General features: G+C 60.2%; 3 protein-coding genes across 15 annotated transcripts in view; 1 reads left to right on the plus strand and 2 right to left on the minus strand.

Annotated features, from left to right (window-relative positions):
* CSTPP1 (centriolar satellite-associated tubulin polyglutamylase complex regulator 1) overlaps window positions 1-511 on the plus strand; it is a 150,595-nt gene extending 150,084 nt beyond the window's left edge. Inside the window, exon 9 of the mRNA XM_074273837.1 lies at window positions 208-511. Coding sequence (XP_074129938.1) covers window positions 208-367 — 160 coding nt within the window. The 3' untranslated portion in view covers window positions 368-511. The remainder of the gene's footprint in view (window positions 1-207) is intronic.
* ARFGAP2 (ARF GTPase activating protein 2) lies at window positions 423-6,808 on the minus strand. Of its 4 annotated transcripts, none has more exons than XR_012483262.1 (17): window positions 6,576-6,808; window positions 6,261-6,379; window positions 6,062-6,134; window positions 5,820-5,951; window positions 5,670-5,744; window positions 5,202-5,286; window positions 4,870-4,926; window positions 3,863-3,915; window positions 3,645-3,781; window positions 3,426-3,557; window positions 2,983-3,111; window positions 2,760-2,894; window positions 2,377-2,503; window positions 2,198-2,291; window positions 1,984-2,099; window positions 1,138-1,718; window positions 423-665 (listed from the first exon to the last, which is right to left on the minus strand). XR_012483262.1 is itself a non-coding variant. In XM_074273832.1 (16 exons), the coding sequence occupies exons 1-16, from the start codon at window positions 6,645-6,647 to the stop codon at window positions 1,698-1,700; spliced, it is 1,557 nt and encodes a 518-aa protein (XP_074129933.1). In that variant the 5' UTR covers window positions 6,648-6,808; the 3' UTR covers window positions 423-1,697. The 4 variants fall into 4 exon arrangements, 2 of the variants coding, with proteins under 2 accessions (XP_074129933.1, XP_074129932.1); XR_012483261.1 differs by having other exon boundaries at window positions 2,377-2,548; XM_074273832.1 differs by having other exon boundaries at window positions 423-1,718.
* A 3,160-nt stretch (window positions 6,809-9,968) lies between these two features.
* Window positions 9,969-24,723, minus strand: part of PACSIN3 (protein kinase C and casein kinase substrate in neurons 3) — a 39,605-nt gene continuing 24,850 nt past the window's right edge. The window contains exons 1-11 of one of the 10 annotated variants that reach the window (XM_074273824.1): window positions 17,844-18,219; window positions 14,109-14,158; window positions 13,768-13,861; window positions 13,360-13,516; window positions 12,979-13,214; window positions 12,738-12,893; window positions 12,273-12,448; window positions 11,951-12,071; window positions 11,506-11,639; window positions 10,879-11,000; window positions 9,969-10,422 (exon numbers count right to left, since the gene is read on the minus strand). In XM_074273824.1, coding sequence (XP_074129925.1) covers window positions 10,307-10,422; window positions 10,879-11,000; window positions 11,506-11,639; window positions 11,951-12,071; window positions 12,273-12,448; window positions 12,738-12,893; window positions 12,979-13,214; window positions 13,360-13,516; window positions 13,768-13,821 — 1,272 coding nt within the window. In that variant the 5' untranslated portion in view covers window positions 13,822-13,861; window positions 14,109-14,158; window positions 17,844-18,219 and the 3' untranslated portion in view covers window positions 9,969-10,306. Of the gene's footprint in view, window positions 10,423-10,878; window positions 11,001-11,505; window positions 11,640-11,950; window positions 12,072-12,272; window positions 12,449-12,737; window positions 12,894-12,978; window positions 13,215-13,359; window positions 13,517-13,767; window positions 13,882-14,108; window positions 14,205-15,324; window positions 15,556-15,832; window positions 16,131-16,632; window positions 16,686-16,997; window positions 17,137-17,843; window positions 18,220-24,723 lie in introns of those variants that run through there. The other 9 variants (XM_074273825.1, XM_074273823.1, XM_074273829.1 and 6 more) reach the window with 9 other exon arrangements.

Raw genomic sequence — 24,723 nt, forward strand, 5'->3', positions numbered from 1 at the left:
CCTCCCCGGCCGGCCGCAGGGCCCGAGTCCGGAGACGGGGGCGCCCGACTCCAATTTCCGCCCTCGAGAGCAGCGCCTTGGCACCGGCCGAACCGGCTCTCGCAGCGCCAGCGCCCTGGCGGGGTCCCAGTAGTGCCCGTTAGCGCGCCCACCACCCGACCCCGCTGGCGGCCCACTAACGCCAGCTCTTTCCTCTGCACGCAACAGGGTGGTGAGGTCGAGGCTGCACAGAACCTCCCAGAAGCACAGGTCCCACCAGGCCGTGGCTTTCGGCTTTCGGAGGAGCGACAAGCTGGAGGCCCTGGAGACTTTGCCCTCTGCTTCCACCCAGATGCCCTACTCCTGTCGCTGGGAATCCAGAGAGTGAGGCACTGGGGGCGTCGCGGGGGCGGGGGAGGGAAGGGAAGCCAGGACCCGGCCAGTTCTCCGCTCAACCAAAGAGGGCCTCGGGCCCAGCTTGGGCTTTATTGACACCGCTTTTTTCAAATAATACAAACAGTCCGTAAAGCAAGTCATGTCCCTTTGGGGGAAGGGGGGAAGGAGAGTGTCCCAGGATGCCCGGCAGCTCCGTGGCCCTCAGGGGCCGCTCGCAGGCGCCTCAGAGCAGGGACACAGTCCGCGCCGCCCAGTGCCCACCAAGGGAAAGCAGAGCTCTGCCCCAGAGCCTGCCCCCCTTCCCCGGCTCTCTCTGCTCCCAGCAGCAGCTAGGCAGGAAGGGGGACGGGGACCCGGGCTGTACCTGCCCCAGACACTGGAACCACAGCTCAGACCCGTGGAGAGAAACCAGGCAGGGGCCGGGCTGTGGGGCTTCGTGGCATCCAAAGCCGTGGCACGACGCCCGGCCAAACCCCCGGGCCCCGAGACAGTGGGTGAAGCAGGCGGAGCTGCAGCCCCTGGCCCCAGGCACAGCCCAGCCCGGGAGGGGAGAGGAAGGGACATGGCTTCCCCCCACAGTGAAGGCAGAAGTGATTAGTGCAAATAGGGGTGGGGGTGGGGGAAGGAAATCACAGGGGCCTCCACTTGGGCTCCACACCAAGCGCTCGTAAACGATGGGATCCGGGGCTGGCCCTCAGAGGCAGCTCCAAGCAAGGGCTCTCCCTTCCCAGAGCCCCGGGGGGCAGACTCTTTCCTTGGGGCCTTTGTCCAGGCTGGCCTGCCTCCCTCCCTCCCTCCCTCCGGAGCCCAGACAGTACAAGGACGGAGCCCAACTGGTCTGGAGGACGGCCAGCTGGTCCAAAGAGACGCCTCCCGGCCTTAACTACAGAGACCCTGAGACCGTCGGACCTTCCCTTCCTCAGGACGGGGAGGCGGGGAACAGAGGAGACGCCCAGCCCTGGGAGACACTCGAGGAGGCTCTCCCTTTCCAGCACAGCGGAACACGGGGAGCAGCAGCTGTGGTGGAGGGAGGGCGGGTAGGAAGGAAGGGGGACACTGACCTAGCACCCAGGAGGAGAGGGTTGAACGGGAAAGGGATGGGGGCAAGGGGGCAGTAGGGGACAAGGGGCTGGCGTTGGCCCTTCCCTTCGCCCGACGCTGGCGTGCCCACGCACACGCGCGCACATACACACACACATCCCCCACAACTACCATGGGGCTAGCATCCCTGCTCAAGGGAACACAGATTTCTCTTGCTGTTGCTGCTGGCGCTGCCACTACTGCCACCGCCACTGCCACCGGGAGCCACCCCGGGCCCGAGGTCAGTAGGAGCCATAACGGTCCTGGGGGGAGAGAAAGGTCAGCTCAGGGCAGAAGTGGGCAGAGCCCAGGAGAGCAAGGGCCCTCCGCCTCCAGCCCCTCCCAGGGGTCAGACACCTGCCACCACAAGGAGAATGCCCCCTCACGCCCCTGTGGAGGACAGGGAGCCTGCGAGGCAGGGAGTCCAGGCTGCAAGGGGGAAGCTGGGGCAGCCCCTCCTCCCCCCTGCCCACCAAGGAGGGTTCCCGTGGCCGGCGCATCCCCAAGTCCCAGGGTGCCTCCACTCACCTGCAGAGAATTCATCACCCCGTTAGCCAGGACGGCCATCTTCCCGGCCACAGACTTCACTCCCTGCTTAAACTGGGCAATGTCGGCCGCAGGGAGCACGTTCCCCAGGGACACACCTGGTGGAGGAAGAAAGCCAGGGGTGGTCAGGGCTCCAGGGGGTGACCCAGGGCATGACCTAGGGCTCCCCGGGGCCAGCCCCCAGACCCGCTCTCACCTGTTCCATGGGCTCCGTCCGTCTCCCCGAAGAGGTCTGCAGAACTGATGGCGCTGCTGCCCGAGAGCTGCTGCAGCCGAGCGCGGGCTTCATACTGTGGGAGCAAAGGGCCCAATGGTCAGAGCTGGGGCGGCTGGAGGCGGGCGGGCCAGAACCAGCCCCCGGACCAGCTCACGCACCTCGGCATCCAGCTCCCTCCCGAAGAACATGTCAGACGAGATGGCTTTGGCGCCCGCAAACTTCTGACGGGCTTCGTTGGATTCCACGGCTGATGGCCGGCTCTCGACCTCTCTACGGTTTGTGGGTCTGGGGGAGCAGAAGGAAGATCCCTGAGCCTCCTGTGACCTTTCTCTGCAGAAAGCCGGGCGTACGGGGTCAGGAAGAGGCCGAGACCATTCAGCAGGCCTGGCAAGGAGCCAGGGACAAGGCCTATGGGGACCCTTCTTTGAGGCAGCTTCAGGCTGCAGTTACGGGCCCCCACCGAGGGGCACCACAGAAGAGGCCCGCACTCCTCATCCTTCTGGCAGCCCAGTTTCCTCCCAGAGCCCAGAGATCCCTCTACCTTTCTGCAATGGGCCGGATGCTGGAGATGGTCACCTCCGGCTCCTTCTCCTCCAGCCTGTCCACGCTCCAGGAAGCGTCTGTGTCCCAGCGGGAAGCAAAGCCGTCTCCCAGAGAGAAGGGGTTATCCTTATACCTGGGGGAGGGGAAAGAAAGCAGAGGCCTCTGAGTAACCCGCGGCGGAGCCTGAGAAAGGCGCCTGTAACCCCCCCCAATGAGCTTACTTAGGGGGTCCAGAAGCAAAGCTGCCAGTGTCATCGAAGAGGTCCAGCTGGGACCGCGAGGACTTGGCACTCACTGGCGTTTCCTGCTCAATCACTTGCATCTCCGATAGCACCGAGTGGGAGACGGAGCTATGAACGAAACCCCGACGAGGGTGTCTAGGACACGAGGACCCCGGGGCCGGACTGCCTTCTGTGTGTGGTCATGGTCCAGGGGGCCCCCCATATACATGTTTCCCCAAAGATGCTGTGACCACCGTCCAAACCCTCAGAAGACAGCGGCAAACCGCCGCCCGGCACAGCCCATTCAGCCCTGCCCAAGCCTGGAAGGAATCTGGAAGGTCCAGCGCCCTTCCTCTGGCGACTGGGGAAACTGAGGTTAGAGAGGGTGGTCCTTCCTGGGCCAGCCCTGCCCCCACAGCCCTCCTTCCCCACAGGAGCCCCACCTTCGGGACACCAGGCCCATGCCCAGGCGCTCCGCCTGCTCCCGCTTCTGCCCCTCCAGGCTCTGGAGCTTCTTCTCCTCTTTCTTGCGGTCAATCTGCAACTCCTGGTAGGCCAGACGCATGGAAGTGACCCTGGGAGAGGAAAGGAGGCCATGAGGCGCCGGGCCCAGTCCGGGTTCTGAGGGAAGGGCCCCCTCGCCACACCGCCGGGGCACTCACACCGACTCCTCGGCCTGTTTCTTGGCCTCAGCGGCCTGCTGCTCCCGAAGCTTCTCGGCCACCTGGGCCTGACGCTCGATCTCGCTGAAGCTCTGGCTGCTCACCTTCTGGGCACCCAGCCCTTTCTTGGCACCCAACTAGGAAAGAGTCCAAGGTGACCCCGGCTGCCAGGCAGGAAGCCACCCCCTCCCCGGCCCCTTCTCGGCTCGGGCACCTACCCCTTTCTTTGCCGCCGCCGGCTTCTTCTTGCCGATAATGGAGGACTTCAATTCTGCCGTGAGAAATCGGGAAGGCAGGATCAAACACAAAGGCAAAGCGGGCCGGGCTCGGAGCAGAGCATGCAGCGTCACTGCAACCGTTTGGGAAAAGCAGCGCGGGGGGGAGAGGCCCAAGCTGCCCCCAGGCCCTCGGAACGACAGCACGGAGCTCAGCCCATGCGAGGAGAGGAGAGAGGAGGCGCCTCCTCCCCTCGCTCCCCAGGGCAGGCGCGGTCCCTGAACCAAGACTAAGAGGAGCTAGGCCGGGCCAGCCACCACACCAGCCTCCGCTCCGAGGCAGGAAGCTGGAATGCAGGGAGCCATTACCTCTGACAGGAGCGGACCCCTGGGCTGACAGAAACATGGAGTCTAGGGGGGAGAGAGAGTGGAGGCTAACGCGGAGCCCGCCCCGGGGTTCCTGTCCTAGAGTGCCCCCAGAGAGACCCCCCAGGCTGGATAGAGAATCTGCTCGGCTTCAAGGGACGCTGGCCTTTCAGCCCTCCAAGTGAGCCCCACAAATCAGGTCATCCTCAGGAGGCCCCGGAAGCCCAGGGAGGCTGGGCCGGAACAGGCATCTTGCAGAGAAGAGCGCACATAATGTAGTCCCCTCGACCCTCTAGCCACGGGAACTTGCCGGCCCCAAAGGAAGGGAGCAACAGCTCAAGTGTGGTGGATTCTCGGATCCCTTGGGAAACCCCAGGATCTGGGCCTCCTGGCTTCAACTTTGACCCAGAAGGGGAGCAGTGAACCAGCTGGGACTAATATGGCTTTGAACAGGGTCTCCGGTGCCCACTTTCCCTCCCCCCAAACTCGGGGAATCTGCAGCTCATCTGCACTCGGCAGCTGACAAGGCTGGCTCTCAGGCCCTCAGTCCAGGCTGCTACCCGACCCCAGTCCCACTCCAGCCAGATGCTCAGCTTCCACCTGAGCTTCCACCTGGGCACCCAGGCCCACAAGGTGGCACTCACCCAGCGGAGTTTTGGGAGACGTGCTGAGCAGGTCGGCCGTGGGACCCTGCTTCGGCTCTGCGGACACAAAGGCGGTAATTAGGCAACCAACCCACTCACACAGCCCCTTCTCTCCCCAGACTTCTGGGTTACCACTAAAGGGACCAGAAAAGGGGTCCCTTGTTAAAGACACACTACCCAAGAACTCTGGCCTGGAGCTGCCCACCCGAGGGGACAACACCCCCAGGGACCCCAATCTCTGCCGACCCCCAGCCCTTCCTCCTGCTTCCAAAAGCCAATCCTAAGTGGGCTCTCTATTCCCTGGGGCCATTGACGACAAGGGGCGCACTCACGGGCGGGGACGCCGCTCTCCGCAGGCTGGCACGGAGGCTGCTCGGGGACCCGGGGCTCGGAGGCTGGCACACCCCAGGCCAAAGGCTGAAAGGAAGGCCTGGTCACGCAAGCTGTGCAAGGCCCAGCAATGGCCTTTGGGGCCCTGCACGTTTCACAGCCCTGGTCTAAGGCCCTTGAGGAAGACGGAACCAAGGACCACCATTTGTGGGAGGAGGCAGGGAAACCTGCTTGGCGGCCACCCCGGCGTCCGAGGGCGCTCTCGGGGCCGCGTCCAGCCCGGCTAACCTGCGGCCGGCCTCACCCCCGGCGTCCGAGGGCGCTCTCGGGGCCGCGTCCAGCCCGGCTAACCTGCGGCCGGCCCCACCCCGGCGTCCGAGGGCGCTCTCGGGGCCGCGTCCAGCCGTCCGTGGTGTCGGGCGCCCTCCCAGCTCGGGCCTGCTGGGGTGAGCACTGCCCGGGGCCCTCACCTGGGTGTGCTCAGCGAAGAAATCCGAGTCCTTCTTGTCCGGGGAGGGGGCGTTGCTCACGGTGTCTATCCAGAGCTGGGAGGAGGGAAGGAAGGCCGTTGGGGGGGGTCCCGCCCGGGCTCAGCCCCCCCAGCAAGGACCACCACTTACGTCGGTGCCGTGCTTGGCCAGGGCGGCGCTGCCCAGCTGCCGGATCTTCTCCCGGTACGTCTGGGCCGCCCGGCTGTTGTACTTGCTGTTGGCATCGTTGGTGGTGCAGCCGTGCTGGCGGAAGAAGGCCGTCTGGGGGGAGAGGGAGGAGCTTAGCGCCGAGGCCGCCCCAGGGGAGGGTCTGCTAAGCGGCCAGTGTGACCTCCCGGCGGCCCCCCCTCCGCAGTGCCCGCCGGCCTTACCGCGTTGGCATTGCCCCCGACCTGCATGCAGCGCAGCTGGAACCAGTTCCAGTTGGAATCCAGCTCCGTGGACCTGCACGGAAGCACACGGGGCACGGATGCCCACGGGCCGTCAGCCCCCGGGCCGCGGCCCGTCCTCTCTCCCTCCCCCTCCTTCCCTCCCCACAACGGCCCTGGGCGGGGGCGGGGGCCGGCCCACCTGATGAAGCTCAGGTGCACGCCCAGGGAGCGGTGCACCCCCGAGCAGTCGATGCACAGGAACACGCCGTACGTGATGCTGGCCCAGCTCGGGTTCTTGGCGCCGCAGTCGAAACATGCCTGGGGGGAGGGAGAGGAGGCGGGCCGGGGCCCGGGACGGTTGGAGGCGGAACGGGCGGGGGGCCGAAGGGGACTGAGGGCCGGGGCCGGGACGCCGGCAGGGCCTGAGACGCGGATGGAGGGCCCCGGGAGCCACGCCGGCGCCCCCTCCCCTTCCGCCCCCTGCCCGCGCGCCCCGACGGCCCTGGGCTCGCACCTTGTTTGTCGGTATCGCGCGGAGTCTCTTGAAGAGAGTCTGAATCTCGGTCTTGCTCGGCTCCGCCGCCATTTTCTCTCCTTCCCAGATACAACCGCGACAGACGGGTCCTTGCTAGGACCAATCCGCGGGAAGGGAGGCGGGGCAATGGGAGGGATCACGCCCAGCCCAATGGTCAACCAGCTGGGGAGGAATGGGGTGGGATGACGTTGTTTCCTCTAAACCAATCAACAGTCCTAAAGAAACAACAACCCCAAAGGTGCCGGCTCCGAAGCTTTCCTACAGCCTATGACAGAGACGACGAGTCTGCCGCCCCGGGCCAATCCGAGGCTTGTATGGGGGCGGGGGATGACGGATCCTGATTGGTCCCAAAACGCGACCGCAGAGAGAAGTGGACGGAAGAAGTGATTGGCAGTCCAAGGGCACGCCTGTAGGGCGGGGCCACCGCGATCAGTGGGCGGGGCCACGCCGGTTGTCAGCGATGATCAACAATGCGTCCCACGCGCCGGGGCCGCCGAGGCTCGGGATGGCGTCAGGGAAGCTCAGAGCGGACACCCGTCCCCTAACACTGCTCCGGGGCCGGGGGAACCGCGGGACCAGCTTCCCATCGAGCAGCGCGGCTTGAATTACTGCCAAGACGGGAAGCCAGCCACCCAGGGCGCGTGGGCAAACGTTTCCCTGCGGAACCGGCTCGCGCCCTCCCCGCCCTGCAGCTTCATCTGCACCCTTGGTGCTTTCTGCCCCTCAACAAAGCCGGTGCCACTTCCGGGGAGGCAGAAGCCCCCTCTGGGGTTGTCAGCGAGCCTTCGCCTCCCCCGCCCCCCGTCCCAGGCCCGCCTTCGCCCTCCGCGCTCGTCTCGGAGCGAGCGCCGCCCTCACGGCCCCGGCGCGCAGCGGGCGCTGCGCAAACGCCTCTGCCCGGCCTCTAGGGCCAAGGAGAGCAAGGGCCGCCCCTTCCCGGCGCTGTACCACCTGTGGGACCTCGAGGGCGTCTCCCCCCTCCCCCAACTTTGCCCTTTCTCCCTCCTAACTCCTTAATTCTGCTTCTGAATGCCCCCCTCCCCCAAACTGCTCCCGCCGCGGCCCCGGAGATCTGCGGCTGCCAGGCCCTGCGCCCTCTGGGAAGGCTCCCGGCGCCCCCTTGTGGCGGGGCTTCCCCTTCCTCTCTGAGCAGCTCTGCCCCGCCTCCTCTGCCCGGGCACCCCCTACTGGCTCTAACCTTCTCCCCTCTCCACCACTCTCTGGGTCTTCGCCATCCCCCCTCACCGGCTCCAGAATTCAGGGACCAAATCCACTTTTCGGCCGGATGTAAACATTCATTCCGTCCCAAAGAGAACCCGCGCTAACGCGGAGACAGCGCCAGCCTCGGCCGGGAGTCACTCTGCCCCCTCCACCCAGCCTCCCCTTCCCCTTTGCATCAGACCCGCCCCACCCGGGAAAAGACCCCACGGCCCGCACTGCGCAGTTAGCCCTGGGGAGGGGGGAGGATTGCCTGCCTCCCCCGTGATTTTCCTGAAATGTAGATCTGATCTCGGCACCCCTTCCTGCAGAAACGCCCCTGGTGGTCCGGCACTTTTAGGACCACGTACATGCAAAGCCCTTCATAACCGGGCGCTCCTACCTCCCCCCATCCTTTCCAGTACTGCGGCCTCCCAGCCCTTCTTCGTGCACAAGAACAAGGTTGTTTTTTCCCTGAGGCTGGGGTTAAGTGACTTGCCCAGGGTCACACAGCCAGGAGGTGCTAAGTGTCTGAGATCACATTTGAACTCCGGTCCTCTAGGTCACCAGGGCTGGTGCCCTATCCACTGCGCCCCCTAGCTGCCCCAAGAACAAAATGTCTTGACCCTGGGCATTCCCGGTGGCTGCCCCCCAACGTTCTCCCTCCTCCTTTCTGCCTGCAGAGCTCCGTCCCACCTTTTACAGGAAGCTTCCCCAAGCCCCCCTCCCCCCCAGTCTAGGCTGACTCTGTGCTATTACATCTTATTTATCCCGGAGGTCACTTGTTTGTCTATTTATTGTTCCCTCCATTAGAGGGTGAGCTTTGTGAGGGCAGAACGTTCTTTGCTGCTTGGGTATCTCCAGGTACACAGCAGGCACTTAATAGATGTTGATGGACTGTCAGCTAAGGAAACTGACATAAGGGCTTTTTGAGGCTCTCGTCCCCTAGCAGCCCTTCAGATCCTGGAAGCAGTTTGTTTCTCCTCTAAATCTTCTGTTCTGCTTTCTCCGGTGATCCCCCAGTCTGCTGCTCCTCTCGGAGCACTCTGGGAGCACTCCCCTTGCCCATGGCCCCTGCTGAGGACCTGCTTCCTCGCACGTAGCCTCTCCTCACAGGCTAAGTCCTACCAGAGCCTCAGGGATTCCCAGAACAAAAGGGCCAAGACTTCGGACCGGGTTTTGGTAGGCCCAACCTCTCCTTGGGGGGGGGGGGAGAGGAGGGGGATTTCCAGGGCCCAAGCTCAGGAGGACTTTGTCATCCACTGCTCCCCCCCCCCCCGAGTTTATGGTAAAAGGCAGCTTTGGTGAAGTGAGAAAGCCCCAGGTTTGGCGACAAGGAACGGGGCAGATCACACAACCTCTGAGCCCGGTCTTGTCACCTGGAAAGTGGGGCCATCAGACCAGACGATCCCCGGGGCCCACTCCCAAAGCCCAGGATTCTCCTGGACCTGAGAAAGCCTAGGGACAGCCCCCCCAACTGGGCCCCCCCAAGTCTGGAGGCAGCGGGCTTCCTGTCCCAGGCCCTGCACAAACTCCTAGAGAGATGAGAGCCTCGGGGCCAAAAGGAGCGCCAGCGCTCGCCCCATCCCCTGGGCACTGAACCTCTGACACATGGCGCCCTCCAAGTGAGTTACATTCAACATCTCCAAGGTCTGTCTGTGAGGAAACAAGGGGGGTGCCTGGGAAGAACGATGGATTTATAGTCAGAAATTCCGGGTTCAAATCCGGATCCTTCTAATCGTACTCTGCGTGAGCTGGATTCGAATCTTCACTCTTCCAATTCCCACACACTATGTGATCTGGGTTAGAATCCTGCCTTTCCGATTGATTACTGTACTGTGTGACTGGATTTGAACTCTTGATGCCTCTGATGTCTGTACTCTGTGGGATCTGAGTTCAGATCCTAGTTCTGATTCCTGTACACGTGATCTAAATGTGTCTAAAAAGGGGACACATGAGGCAGTCATCTCAGCCTCGGTGAGAGAGCTCTCTGCCGCTCAGACTGACTTAGAAAACCGGGGATGCTTCCCTCTGGCCCGAGCCTCGGTCCCCAGCAAGGCCCCTGGGAAGGCCGGCCATTCTGCGGCTCAGCCCGGGGCCCTCCCAGGCCTCAGGGGCAGAGCCGGGCCCAGGACCTAGGACAGCCAGAAAAAAGCCAGGCCACGATTCCAGAGCCCAGGGTTGTTTGTCAGGTTTAATGCACATTAGGAACAAACCATAGTCAAAGGGGAGGAAGGCCAGGCGGCTCGCCCCCTTGGCACAGACAGCCAGAGTGCAGGGCACCTCAGCTCAGAGTACTGCAGGGAGGAGAGGCGGGGACAAGGAGCCTCTCACTCAGCCCTGCAGGTGGTCTCCCCAGGTCAGAACCCTGCCCTCCCGAAGTCACCCTTTCCCCGCCGGCATCCCCAAAGGGGCCGCCCTTCCCCCGGGGACCTGCAGCCCCTGGTGCAGGAAAAGGATGACGGGGGCAGCTTGGCCACGAGGGCCGTGGGCCCAAGGCTGGCAGAGAGCCTTCAGGCCCCCACACACTCCACATAGTTGGCAGGGTAAAGGCCGATGCGCCCGCTCTGGAGCTGCCCTTGGCACCAGCCCTGCTCATCTTCATCACTCATCTTCAGCAGCTCCTCCCCTGCAGAGAAGTCACAGGTCAGGGGGTGTCACTGTCCCCCCCAGCTTCTCGGTTCATAGGGATAACGTCCCCTAGAAGGCGCCCAGGGGCGCTTTAGGAAGGGCCTGCAGACCCCTTCTCAAAACCACACATAAAATAAAATACAAGTACAAAGAAAACGGGTTCTATCGGCCCAGTTATCAGGGAACCTTTGAAAAAAGTTGCCGGCCCCAGGTGGGGAAGATCAGGGACCACCCCCACTCAGGACCTCTTAGAACCAATCAGGGACAAGGACATCTGCTCAGAACACAGCCTGGATGTGGGCCAGGGGGGCAGGGAAAAGGGTCTCTTCCTGCAGCTGAGAGAAGCTTTGTATGTGTACAAAGGCAGAAATCTGCTTCCCCTTCCTTCACCCGCTGCTGGTTCCCAAGGAGGCTGATGAGGGGAAGCACGGGGAGACCAGGGGCAGCCTCCTACCTGCTCTGAAACTCAGCTCGTCCGCTTCCTGGCCCGAGTAATCATAGAGCGCCCGCACCCGGACCCCCATGGCGCCTTTCCGGGGACTCTCATCATCCGACCACTCCTCATCCTGCCCATTTCTGCTGGGGTCAAAGGCACATCAGGCAAATGCAGAGCCTGCTGGGACCCGCCCCCCTATACCTGGGCCAGAGCTTTAAAGGGCATGAAGGCCTCCAATGGGGTCCTGGAGACCAGGGCAGCAGCCACTGAGGGGATCCCAGGATCCAGGACTGGGGAGGGACAGAGGTGTTGAAGCCAGGCCCGGAGAGAGAAGCCTCTGACTCAGGATCATAAAGCCAGGGAGGACTGAGGCTAGACTGGAAGCCAGGACTCCCCCCAGCTCCTGCCCCTTCTCCTTGTGAAAACTCTCCCCAGTATTAAACTGGCTCCCCCTTCCCTGAGCCAGGCTCTGACCTCTGACCTCCGGGGGAGGGGAAGGGGGTGGAGGCAGGAGGTGCCCATGGACCAACAGACCCCCCCCCCCAAGACGAGATGGGTGGCTTCCTCATCTTTCCCCTCCCACATGACTGGGAAAATGGCTCCACCCACACGCTCACTCAAAGGAAAAGGTTCGGGCCCACTCACCCCTGGCTCCCCGGGGACTGGGGGGGCACCGAGCCGTCCCTTGTGGGCACGATGCTGGTCAGCGTCACTTCATCTGGGTTCCGGCTGCCCTTCTCCTTCCGGGTTATTGTCCGCTGAGTGTCCAAAGACCACTCCTGGGGGAACAGAGGAAGGGGGTTCAAGCCTGGGGCTGAGCGGGGCCAGGGGAGACCGTCAGTGCTGGATCCCCCCACCTGTACATCTGTCCCTCTGTCTCTCCGTCTCTTTAACTCTCTCCCTTCACTCCATTCTCTATTTTTTCCTGTCTTTGTCTCTCTCTGTCTCTCCTCCTGTCTATGCTCTCCCTGCCAATCTTGGTCTCTGTCTCTTGCTCCATCTCTGTCCTCCCTCCCATATGAGCCTCTATTAAACTTGATAAAAGACAATGTGTGGCCGGGGGGGGGGAGGGGACTCAGAGCTCACCCACCTCAAACTGCGGCCAGTTCATGGCCATGCCGGGCCCGTGGGTGCTCCGCCACCAGCGCAGATCCTCCTCATCGTTGGCGGCCATGATGCCTTGGTGCAGATCCCGGTGGAGCTGCTGGAACCTGAAAGCCCAAGCCGCGGTCCTTAGGAGCCTGAAGGCCCCGAGCCCAGTCCCCGGCCCCACCGAGTTTCCCCAAGAGGAGAGGCGGAGGGTAAAGAGCCAGCCAGAGGCAGAGCCCTCCAGGGAAGGGTGGGAGGATGCCCGCGGGGTGCCCACAGTGCCCTGGGATGCCCATGGTGCCCTGCTCCTAACGCTGCCACACCTGTCGCTGCTCGAGAGGTCGAGGTGCTGGTGGAAGCTGAGCAGCATGTCCTTGAAGAAGAGGAGCCGCTGCCGCTCGGCCGTCTGGCAGCCCTCGAACACCTGCTCCATGTCCTCCATGTACCGGGGGGTGTAGCGGTGCAGCTCCGCCAAAGTCTGCTCGTACTGGACCCTCGTCTGGGGCGGCCGGAGGGGAGAAGGCGCTGGGGTCCCCGGAGGGGCTGGCCCTCCGGAGCCCCCGCCCGGGTCTAGGGTTTCCTCATTGTGGGGTTCACTGCCAGGCCCCCCCTCTGGGATTCTTAAAGTGACTTTGCCACTGGCTTGGGGTGAAGGGGTCAGAGTCTGAGGACAAGGGGGTAAACCCCCAGACGGAGACCAGGCCCCTTTGTTGCCCCGGGCCACAGCCCAGCAGCCTCCCAGGCCCCAGAGGCAGAGGCCCCTCTGGCTCTAAGCTGTGAACCGGTACCTTCTCCGCCTCCTTGCCACAGCGCTCCACCCGTTCCTGCAGCTTGCGCAGCTGGTCCTGGGACACGGCGTTGTCTGCACGTGCGTGGCTCTCCCGCGTCTGTGCCGTCTTTTCCTCCTTGCGTGCCGAGTGGTAGCTCTTCTTGGAAGCCTCCACCTGCGAGGGGTGGGCACGAGGCTCCAGGGCCTGCCTGCCAGGCCGTGCCCACTCCCTGCCCCCAGCGTGCCCGCTCGCCCCTCACCTCCTTCAGCCGCTTCACCCAGGGCTTCTGCGCTTTCCGGAAGCCGTCCTCCGCCGCCCGGCTCTCTCGGAAGCCTCCCAGCACGGGCCGGTGGAAGGCCTCCCGCTGCCAGGCTCGGACGCGGTCGCTGTCCTCTCCATGAAGCTTGTCGCGCACCTCGAGGTGCAGGGCGCTCAGCCGCTCCGCCGCCGTCAGGAAGGCGTGCCAGGCCTTCTCCAGGGTGCCGTACTGGGGCCCTGTGGCGGGGGCACGCTGAGTCATGGCAGGTGTAGGGGCTCCCGAGCCCACCAATTCTCCCCGAGGACCTGTGCCATCTCTCCCGCCACACTCCTCCCCAGGACCAGCGGGGTGCCCCCGTGCCCACCAACCCTCCCTGGGCACCTTTCTCCACGGCCCCTCTCCACTTGCGGGCCCACTCCGCCAGCTGCTGGGCGTAGGCCTTCTCGATGCGGGCTCGCTCCTGAAAACAGCTGACCAGGTCCCCGCAGAGCCGGTGGCCGTCCTCCACGCGCTGGACCGTGCGCTTGTAGTTCCCGGCCTGGGTGGGAGGGAGTGCTCCCGTTACCCCTCATACCGTCTCTGGCCTCTGCTGGTAAAGGGCCCCCCGGAGGCCTCATCCTCCGCTCCCACAGACTCCGGGCCCGGGACGAGGGGGCCCCATGAGGCCCTGGGAAGTCCGTCGGCTCGGCCCATGGGAAGGATCAGAGGGGGCTCGCGCCCCGGGTCCTCTGCCCCGACTCCCGAGGGCGAGAAGCCGGACAGGCATCTGCTGCCACCGGGCCCCCTTACCTCCCAGAAACTGCCGCCGGGGATCTCCCCGCCCGCGTCGTCCTCTGAAGCCATCTTCTCACCACAGCACCGAATGGTGGCGGATTCCCCGGCACTGAGAAGGACCAGCGTGGGCTGAGGAGCCGAGGGAGGGGCACGTTTGGCCACAGCCCCACATTCCGAATATAAAAAGCCCCTGACCCTCCCCGGGCCCCAGAGCTGTGGAAGCTGGGAGGGTCCAGCAGAGGGAGAGGCAGGAGGGGCTTCTCCAGGCCCAGCAGCTCCCTGTCCTCTCTGGTCCATGTCACCCCCTGCCACCCCCCGGCTTCTTCCACCCTGCTCCCAACTACCAGCCGGCGTACCTGGGCCTCGAGGCGGGAACCAAGGGCCTTCGGGGTCCGAGCTCCTTAATCTGGAGGGAGGGAGGGGGGCAGTCAGTCAGGGCCGGGCCTGCTCCCCTGACACGGCAGCTGCTGCCCGAAGCGCCCGACGCCAGCAGGGGAATGCCAGCCAGGTCACATGATCTGGCCAGGATTAGAGGGTGGAAGGTGGCCAGAGAGCCCCACGCCCCCATTTCCAGGGGGCTCAGGAGAGAAAGGTCTCCCCCCCCCCAGGCACAGAGGGCCCGCTCCCTTGCCCAATGCCCACAAGACATGAGAACCAGTGACTCCTCCGGGGAGGACCATCCTCACAAGTTCCCTGGGTAAAGGAGAGCTTCAGAGAAGGACAAAATGCCCGGCCCCAGGCAGAGAGAGCCAAGGCCTGTTGGCGTTACTGGCTCGATGACAGGGACAATGAGCCTTCCATATCTAGTGCCTCAGCTTCCATCCTCAGAACAGCCCTGGGGGTCGGAGCTGGCATTATCTCCATTTTACACGGGAGGAAGCAGAGTGCCACCCAGGCTCACATGGGAAAGGCAGGATTTGAATGCACGGCCTCTGACTCCGGGAGGAGCGCTGTGCCCAACAAGCAGCATTCTCCCACAAATCCCCCTGACCCTGAAGTCTTGGCCGGCTTCTCCCCAGACATCCCACAACGGCCCCTGCTAACTCCAGGACAAAGTTCCCCATTACTTTCCCCTCTGTGGCGGGGCCTGGGGAGGGGCCCACGAGCCCCCCAGCCGTAGCCCCTGCTGGAGAACCTTCCAGCTGAGCAGCAAGGCCCGAAGTCCCTTCCCCCGGGTGGGGAGCGGCGGGGCCGGGTTTGGGGCCCGGGGCCTCTCACTCCAAAGCCGAAACCCTTTCCCCTACCGAGGTCAGCGGAAAACCAGAGAAACCTGTCTGTCCCGGAGCCAGGACCGGTGACAGCGCTTTACCTCCCAGAGCAGGGCTGCGGCCTGTGGGGAGCCCAGGCCCGCCCTCCCCAGAGCCAGAACGGGGCCAGGCCCCGGGCCGGGGGGTACCACAGAGCCCCGGGATGACACAAGGAGAGCCCGACTCCACTGACTCCACCTACAGACGGGCCGGGTGGGTGCCCGGAGGCAGCATCCAAGATCCCACCCTAGCCATTACACCCCACACACACCCCCGTCTCCCAGGCCCTGCCCCCCCCTTATGTCAGCTCCCCCGGCCCCCTCACCTTGCTGGGTTTACACACACAGGTCAGGGGCAGAGAACACACATTCCTTGAGGACAAACACTGAGGACATTTCTCCCCCTCACCCCCCCCCCAGATAATGGATCCCTGCTCTGGGACGGGTGGGGGGGCCTGGGAACGCGTGCCTGTGCCCACAGCTCGGCCAGGAGGCTGAAGGCCCTCTTCGGAGGACGCCCGCTCCCCGCCCGCCGTGCCCCGGTTCCTCACCCCGGGCACTGTGACAGGGCCTTGAAGAGGCCTCTGGAGGGAGCCACCCTGGGCTCCGCTCCCCTCCCCCTCCCCAGAACAGAGCCCGCAGTGTGCTCGGGAGCTGGCGCAGCTCCCTCGGGCCTCTCACAGCAAACACTCAGCCCAAAGCCCGGGCACTGCCAGGGCCACAAACCCCCCTTTTCCCCACAGTCAAAAAAACAGAAACAATTGATCTAGGGAGCTGCCCCCCACACTGGGCGACCCCTGGTCTGCAGGTCAGTCTAAGGCCCCACCTGCTCACCTGTGGAGCAGAGTGAGGGGCAGGGATCCCCAACCCCAGAAAGGAGGGAGGGCTCTTCCCCTCAGCCTGGCAGAGGCCCGAGGCTGCAGCGCAGCTGCCCCTGCAAAGCTCCGGGGTATGGCCGCTGGCTGGAAGCCCCGGGTGAAGCCGGCATGAAACTCCCTGACCCCGCCACCAAAAGAGGGCAGGAGGGAGCGGGGCCTGAGCCGGAGGCCGGAGCTCTGCCCTTGGAGGCGCCAATCTGGCCCTCCCGGCTCCTCGGGCAGCCCCCACCCCAGCGGGGCCCCAGGGCTTCTCCCTCACTCTGGGGGCCGGGTGGCCTTGCCCACGCTGGGGGAGGGGTCCTGTGTTGGGGGTCGGGCCTGCTGGCATTTCAGGGCGGGGGGAGGGGGGCGGCGCCGGCGGGCCAGGCTTGCCTGCCCAGGGCCAGCGAGGCGGTGGCAGAGCAAGCCCCGGCACGCAGCGCGCCGAACGGTGGCAGCGCAGGGGGAGTGCGGGGCGCGTGGGGGGCTGCAGGCTTTGGGGGAGTGAGCGAGGGGGGAGAACGGCCCAGGGAGGGGCAAAACAAAGGGGCGCTTCAGGAAACCCAACCTGGCGGCCGCTAGCGACGCTGGCCCGGTGACGCACTCGGAGGCCGGGGGGCGGCCGGGCCGGCCTGCCCACACCCCCTCCGGCGGCATCGGTGTCCATGCCTCAGAGCCCGCGCGGAATGGGGCTGGGGCCTGGCCCGAGGCTCCCACCGAGCGGCCCGAACTCGCTCAACTAGGTTGGGGGGGCCAGGCCCCGGAAGGAGCGCTCACCTGGGGGAGGGGGCGGCGGGCTCCGCCAGCCGGGTCCCCAGAGGGTCCCCAGCCCCCGAGCCAGAAGCGCGGCGGGGCGGAGCGTGGGGGCAGGCGGCCCCCGCCCCCTCTGGGGAGGGCATCCAGGCCCCCTCCCCCGGCCCTCCCGCCCCTCGGCTGTCGCCCCCCCCGCCGGGCGGGGTGGCCGGGGGCTCCCGGGGCGCGGGGGCTGCAAACTTCTGGGGCCCGGGCGGGGGGCGGCCCGCTCCTCGGCTCTCCCGCCGCAGCCCGCCCTGCCCTGCCCTGCCCAACCCTATGGAGAGCGGCGCCTGGCCGGGGCCGGCGGCCGGAGCCCGCCCGAGCCTGCGCCGCCTCCGCGCACTCACCGTGTCCCTGGGCTCGGGGTGAGGGGGGCGGCAGCCGGGGGGTGGGGGTCCGCCGAGGCTCCCGGCCCGTGTCCTGCTCCTGCTCCAGCCGGTGCCGCTGCCTCCCGGAGCGCGGGGCCCTCCCCCGGGAAGCCCAGCCCACCGGCCCCGCCCCCGCGCCGCGGCCGGACCTGGAGCCGGGCCCCCCTCCCCCGGCCCGGAGCAGGAGGTCGCTGGTGCGGAGCACCCCGGACAGGGGGCCGCGGGGGGAGGGGGCGGGAACGGGCCTCGGGGTCAGAGTCCTCGCGGGCAGCGCTGCCCGGAGTCCGGCTGAGATTTCAGGATCGCCTTTCTCCGGCCAACAGCGGAGCCGGGTCAGGTGGAGATCGGGGTGACCCGGGCACGGCCCCGCGCGGGGAGCCGGCGGGGGCCCGTCCCCGACACCCCGGGGCTGGCCGCTCCGGGGTCACCCCCAGTGCTTTCGGAACTCCGTTTCTGATGTGGCCCCTCTCCCCGCAGCCCTTCCCTGGCACCCCTCCGCCCCTGGCCGCTATTTATAGCCCCGAAGTGATCCAGCAATGTGCCCACCTGCTCGGCACCCCCGCCCCCGCCGGGCCGGCTGCTCCCTCTGACCGCTCCCCGTCAGGACGGGGGCTGCTTGGCATTGACTGTGCTGCCAGCCCGGGGGGCGCTTGGTCCCGGCTACCCCGCAGGCTCCAGCCCCGGTGCGGGGCGCGGGGCTGCCCCCACCACACTCCCCCCGCAGCCCCCGTCCCCCCCCCGGCTCCCCCCCGCCAGCCCCGTCACCCCCCCGCCCCGCAGCCCCCTCGGCCTCCCAGAGCGGGCCGGGCAGGGGAGATGCTCGACCTGCAGTGGGGAACCCCGTTATCCCGCCGCCAAAGAGCGCGCCCCGGGGGGATCGGAGAGAAGCGGCCGAAGTGTTCCCGGCCTCGCACGTACGCGGTTCCTTTTCTCCTCTCCCACGGCGGGTGTGGGGGGTGGAGTGAAGGGGAGAGGGGGCGTAGATTTAAAAATAGCAAAATGATGTTGCTTCTAAATGCATCGGGAAGAGCTGCTCATGCTCCGTGAAAAGCCCTGCCGGGACTGCCCGCGGAAGGGGCCCGAGGCCGCCGGGAGACCCTCGGAGCCTCACTCCCAGGCGTCACTCGCCCCGGCTCGTTCCGCAGCGAGTTCTGCACATAATCCGGACGGGAGGCTGCTCTCTCCCACGAGGGCGTGTCCCGCAGAGTGTGGGTTATAATCCCGGTTTCTACTCCCACTCACCGCCGGTTAAAGCCCTCCCCTCCACACCTCGGGGTGCTGCAGCCCAATAAAACCCGAGAAGGAATCTGATCGGAGGGTGATGGGCCTTGGCTGATTACATGGAAGAGCAAGTTGTCTGGGAGAATCCCTGAAATTGTGCATTTGCCCTCCGCCCGATGGCTCAGGCCTTTGGGCCCCGGGACAGAAAATAGAAAAAAGAGAGAAATAAACTTCAGGAGTAACCCAAGAATAATTGCACGGGAGCCCATTAAAACTTCATTTCAAAAAAAGCTACCAGAGCTCTAAAGATTTCGAGGCGCTCTACCCCAAAACAGGCCCCTGAGATGCAGCAAGTGGGTCACCTGGCCGGCCACCAGGGAAGCATTTCCCAAGCTCCTGAGCAGAAAACATCTGATTTCCCTGGGGTCCAAATCCGGCAACTGGAAGCTGGCAGGTCCCACCTCACTTTAATTGCCTCTGGGGTGCCCAGAGCACCAAGCGCATTAGGGCACTTCAGAACAAATCCCCAGCCAGCGCTGACGAGATGGCCAGGAGTTCCGTGCTCCGAGGGCCGAGACCCAGGCCCCTCTTCTGTCCCGAAATGGCAGGGACTCAAGGGGCCTTGGGCGGGCAGGGGGAGTCAGGAAGCCTTGGGGTCCTGAATCCAAACCCAGGCTCACCACTAACCTCAAGTCGGTGCAGGCTGGAGTGACTGGGGGGGTGGGGGGAGGTTTTTGAGTTTTTTATCTGATTTTCTTTTCAAGAGGGAGTTATTTCTTTTGTAGAACACACACAGATACAGCTCTCCCCTGGACAAGACACAAGTCATCTGTCCCAACTTGACCATCTGAGGGAGGAAACGCCAGGATTCCTCACTAGCCCCCCCCCTCCCATGTAGAATGGGTCATTAAGGGAAGTGCTTGCAAAATCCCAGGGAATCCTGCCTGGGAAAAATGGTCTGAAAATCATTGAAACTTTTCTAGAGGAATCTATTTTTAGGTTAAAATGACTTGAGGAACAGCAGATTGATGGCAGAAGGGTTCCGGGCCCAGCTTATTGGGACAATAGTGTCTGATTTGGGGAACTCGTCCAAGGGAACGATTTAGAGGGCTCCAGAGTCTGCTGATGTCACATGCCCGGGGTTCAGTCCAGGTATGAGCTTCATGGGTACCAAGGGGTTACCAGAAGACGTTCCAAGCCGTAGCAAGTCCTAAAATGTAGAATTCTTGCCTCTGGGTTATTTTGGCTGTTCCTTGTCCGTTTAAGACAAGTCTCGTTAGAATGGTTAGGGAGGAAGGGATCAGAACACTGAATCACCCTTGGGGATCTCAGGGAGCATGAACTCCACAGAGGAAGTGCCATCTGGTCATTTGCAGTCATTTGTGCCGGCCTCTCGGGTTCTCCAGGTCCGTGTCCAACGGGCTGCCATCTTCCCAGGCCCATATTCCCAAACCCCGGACTGTGAGCTCTGGAGACCGAAATGGGGTTTGGTATGTTGGCAAATGGTCAGCCAGTGACCATAATAACAGCTTACATCCATCGAGTGCTTCCAAAAAAGTATTTTATAATATTATCCCATGGATGAATTCATCAACAAAAAGGCATTTATTAAGTGCTTACTATGTGGCCAGCACCGGGGAATACAAGCGAGTAATAACTCCCCCTTGAATAATTTCTCTTATGTAAAATATAGTAATTGGTTCCATCCCAATAGAAATATGCAGTGTGGAATTGAATAATGTCACTGCTTCAGAGGAATAAATTAGGAAAACCAAGCTTTGGATAATCCAAGACAATCTCTGCCCTCAAGGAGTTTCTAGGCTAATAACTTTTTTTTTTCCTTTTTTCTCTGGTAATTGAGGTTAAGTGACTTGCCCAGGGACACACAGTTCCCAAGTATTAATTGTTCATCTTTTCTCTCTTACCAAGGGTTATAGACTTGGTCTATATCATAGTCTCCTTATTAACCTAGTGCTTCTTTTCTCTTAGATAATAGGACTAGGAATCCCTTGTCTGATATTTTTAAATACTTAAAACAAAAATACAAAGGATTTCAAAGGAAATCGAATCATCATGTGGTGAGAATATCTGTGTGATCCTTTGACGCTTCTTAAACTCCATTTTGTCTTTTGGGGTCCATCCTGCAATTTTAATTTGTGGGGAAGATTTACTAACTAGATTGTTGAATTCCCCATGCCTTGATCTCCCTCATTGCGTATTTGCATTAGCCACCATCCTATACCATCAACATTGTGAAGATGGTGGTTAGACATGGTCAAGACCAAGTTAGAATATTGGGCAGTCTTGTATCTTGTATTGGGTGATAAGACCTATCGCCATTGAGATGCTTAAGGGGAACACCCTATTCTTAGAGGCAGAGGGGGAACACCCTCTCCCCATCCGGATAGTTGGGAGAATGCCCTAGAAAACTGCCACTAACCTTAGTCTAGCCAATATTGTGACTTCCCCCAATCCTAAACTTGCTTTTGCTTCCATCCCTTTCAGAATCCTGACAATTGGGCCAATCAAACTGCTAGGGAACAAGTGAGGGGGTCCCTCCCGGTGGGATACAGTGTATCTGAAGTCTCGTACTGTCCCTGGTGTCTGGGTTTATGAATCTAAGAGGTAGAATAGAAGTAGTTTCTACTGTATCAGTTATATGTGGGTACAGAAAGATGTATGTTTTAAGAATATACTGTTTTATTCAGGAGGACCCGAGTTCAAATCTAGTCTCAGACACAACACTTCCTAGCTATGTGACCTTGGGCAAGTCACTTAACCCCAGCCTCAGGGGGGAAAAAAAGAATATGCTGTTTTATATAGAGAGTTTTATTTACATAATATTGTTTAAAAAAAAAAAAAACAAGTGATGTTCCCTGTTCCTACTTTAAAAGAATAATTGAAACAGTATATTTCTCTGAGGGAAACTAAAATTAAGAATATTATTAATTATTAATATTATGGTATTATTAATCCTATTAAGAATAGAAGGAGAATTCCCTTGTTGTTGAGGCTCTAGCTCTTGTCCTCCTTGGTGAGGGCTGAAATCCTGCCTGAGAATGTGTGGCAATCAGCACTCCTGGAGGGAAGGAAACTGGAGAAAACTCTTCCTTGTGGCGACCTGCCCTTGGATCCTGAATCACGGTGGCCTTAGTCATCGCGCTGGATTGCTCCAAGTTTGAGCAATCGTTTATAAGGTATGAGGAATTACAGGTGAGAATTCCCCAGGGAGACCTCTCTGGAGAGGAGGGGGCTGGCCCTGGAGCTCCGGGCCCCATTCCGGGTGTGGAAATGCAGCTGCCAGGAATCTTGCTTCTAGCTTGGGGCATTAGCTAACGAACTAAAGTAAGACATTCATGGGTGTGGCGGCTTACTGGGATTCCTTCGGAAGGGACAACTGCAAGAGTCCTTCTGGGAAGTTTATCAGCAGCACTTTGACGTGTATCAGACAGCAGTAGGTCCAATGGTCCAGTGATAAGGGGCACAAAGCCTAAATCTGGGCAGTGTCCTACAGGAGGGTAGGTGATCCCTGTGGAATGGAAGAACCGATCTCGTCGTGGAAACTGAGAAAAATCAAGCAGTCTAGGGACTGGCAATGATTACTCCATTGGTTAAGGATTTGAGAAGGACTTTCTAGGGCATTCCCTCTAACTACTGACTCGTTAACCAGGATAGTCCTTCTCTGCCCTAACTGAGGACTGGGTGTCCCCCCCCCCCAGCATCTGAGTGTTGGTAAGGTCTTATCTCTAAGTGCAGGGTAGCCGCAGGACTGCCCAATGTCCTAACTCTGGACCACCTGGGCACTGATAATGGCCTCGTCCCAACGAACAAGGTCAATGAGGGTAACTGATCAGAATGTACAATGAGGGGAGGTTGAGTCAGGGAGGAGTTTGGTAAGTTGGCTAGTAAATGTCCACAGCAAATTAAAATGACATAGAGCTACAAGATGAGCACACAGCAATCTGCTTATTATGTACTGAAATATTGTTGTTTTTGATTTTTATGACATTTCTCACCTCCACAGCCATGACTTTGGTAAAGCCCTCCTTAACTAAGACTAGGTAGTCTACAGCAGCAACCTGGGGGTCGGACATCTCCCCTCAAGTCTCTTCCTAAATCCATTCCTTCATCCACTCAGCTGCCAAAGGCGACTGTCCTAAAGCCCAAATATGACCATGCTATGCACCCATGTAGATATAAACCCCAGTGGCTCCCAATCACCTCCAGGATCTTTGGGCACTTAAAGCCCTTTACTATCTGGCCATTTCTACCCTCCCAGTCTTCCTCCACGTCAGTCCCCTCTCTGATCCGGCTCCACTGGCCTGTTGCTGTTCTTCACACAAGGTATTCCAACTCCTGACTCTGGAGAATGTGCAATGGTGTCTTCCCAGGCCTAGGACACTCTTCCCTACTCACCTTTGACTCCTTGCTTTGTTTGGCTTTCTTTAAGACTCAACTCTAAGTGCTAGTACTGGGCTTATATCCCAAAGAGATCTCAAAGGAGGGAAAGGGATCTGTACGTGCAAGAATGTTTGTGGCAGCCCTCTTTGCAGTGGCCAGAAACTGGAAACTGAGTGGATGCCCATCCATTGGAAAATGGCTGAATAAGTGATGGGGTATGAATGTTATGGAATATTATTGCTCTGTAAGAAATGACCAGCAGGATGATTTCAGAAAGGCCTGGAGAGACTTACAGGAACTGATGCTGAGTGAAATGGCCAGTAACAGGAGATCATTATACACTTCAACAACAATACTGTATGATGATCAATTCTGGAGGATGTGGCTCTCTCCAATAATGAGGTGATTGAGACCAGTTCCGATGGTCTTGGGATGACGAGAGCCATCTGCACCCAGAGGGAGGACTGTAGGGACTGAGTGTAGATCACAACATAGCATTTTCATTCTTTTTATTGTTTGCATTTTATTTTCTCATTTTTTTTCCTTTTTGATCTGATTTTTCTTGTGCAGCAAGACAATTGTATAAATATATATATACATATATTTTAACATGTTTAACATATGGATTACTTGCCATTAGGGGAGGGGGTGGGGGAAAGGAAGGGAAAATTTGGGACACAAGGTTTTGTAAGGGTCAATGTTTAAAAAGAAAATTATCCATGCATATGTTTTGAAAACAAAAAACTTTAATTAAAAAAAGAATGGTGGGTGGCCAAGGAAGGACACAGGGATGGTGAGTGGCTATTAGCCACGAGAACCTTGTGAGGTAGGCCATGGTACATATAATGAAACTGAGGGAAATCTAAAGAATGCAGCAACTCGGCCAATGCACAGAGCTGGTACGGGGGCAGTGCCAAGCAAGACCTTGAAGGGAACACAATCCTATGAGTTCATATCCAAGACCCATTTTATTTCCCCACTGTACTGAGCTCTCATGCTCAGTATATTTGGCAATATGCAGTCAAGCCTGGGGGTGTCTGCATCTGTTATGCCTGAAAATTTATAGAAAACTTGGTAAAAATGATAATTATGCTCTGAATCCTTCAGAGGTAGCAAAAGAACTTCCCTGTCATTCTTCATCCAACATGGCTCCTTACAGACTAACGGGTCATCCAACGCGTTACTATCGCCGTGATGGGTCTTGACAGTCTGTAATTATGAAGTGCTCCCAGACCCGTGGACCTTGGACAAGCTACAGAACGAGAGTGATTCCCAACGTGCAGAACATTCGGGCTTTATCGTCAATATTTTTCAAGATATTGCTATCCCCCAACCCCCCTAGCCTGTCTTTAAATAAACTCTGCAACTACTAAGCCAAGAAGCTTCCCGGCTTCCTTTTTCGGGCAGGGGCTTGGGTAGGAATCTTTTCGACAGGCGCTTGTCTCAGGTTCCCAGTCTCACCATGTCATACTGTGGACTCCGGCCAAAGTAGGGCGGTGGAAAGGGGAGTGGGAGGAGAGACTACAAAAGCATGAGGAGCTGAGATCTCACAAAGCCCCCTAACATGCAAATCATCCACCAGTACGTCTGTGATTAAGCAGCGTATTTCTGCCCCCTGTGCCATTTTTATTGTCCTTCTGACATGTGAAAATTAAACTATAGAGAATCTCCCGTCATATATATGTATATATATATATATATATATATATATATATATATATATATATATATATATAGATAGATAGATAGATAGATATAGATATAGATATAGATATAGATAGATAGATACATACATATACACACACATATATACATACTATACATATATATATAATGCACATATACATACACACACATATTTAGTTAATCTAACCAGGACAGTCCATATCACTAGGCAACAAGGCCTCTGCCAAAAGAGTTTTCTGACATCCTTTGGCATCTTCTGGCATCCTACAGTATTTCAAGAATAGCTAGCTAGCTTAATGTGCACGGAGGCTCATTTCCCACACTCAGCTGTGCGTTTGAAAGTTCCAAAGCTATCTAAAATTATAGATCTATGTATAGACTTGAGAATAGGAACTTC

Source organism: Sminthopsis crassicaudata, chromosome 6, assembly GCF_048593235.1.
Source record: "Sminthopsis crassicaudata isolate SCR6 chromosome 6, ASM4859323v1, whole genome shotgun sequence".
In the NCBI taxonomy this organism is placed as follows: Eukaryota; Metazoa; Chordata; class Mammalia; order Dasyuromorphia; family Dasyuridae; genus Sminthopsis; species Sminthopsis crassicaudata.

Bases quoted from the DNA above. Each gene is read 5' to 3' on its own strand.
- ARFGAP2 (XM_074273831.1), bottom strand. From the start codon at position 6,647: ATGGCGGCGGAGCCGAGCAAGACCGAGATTCAGACTCTCTTCAAGAGA. The intron at 3,782-3,862 runs GTAGGTGCCCGA...ACTCTTTCCTAG, and splicing joins CGGCGGCGGCAAAGAAAGGG to TTGGGTGCCAAGAAAGGGCT. The intron at 1,719-1,983 runs GTGAGTGGAGGC...CTCTCCCCCCAG, and splicing joins GGGTGATGAATTCTCTGCAG to GACCGTTATGGCTCCTACTG.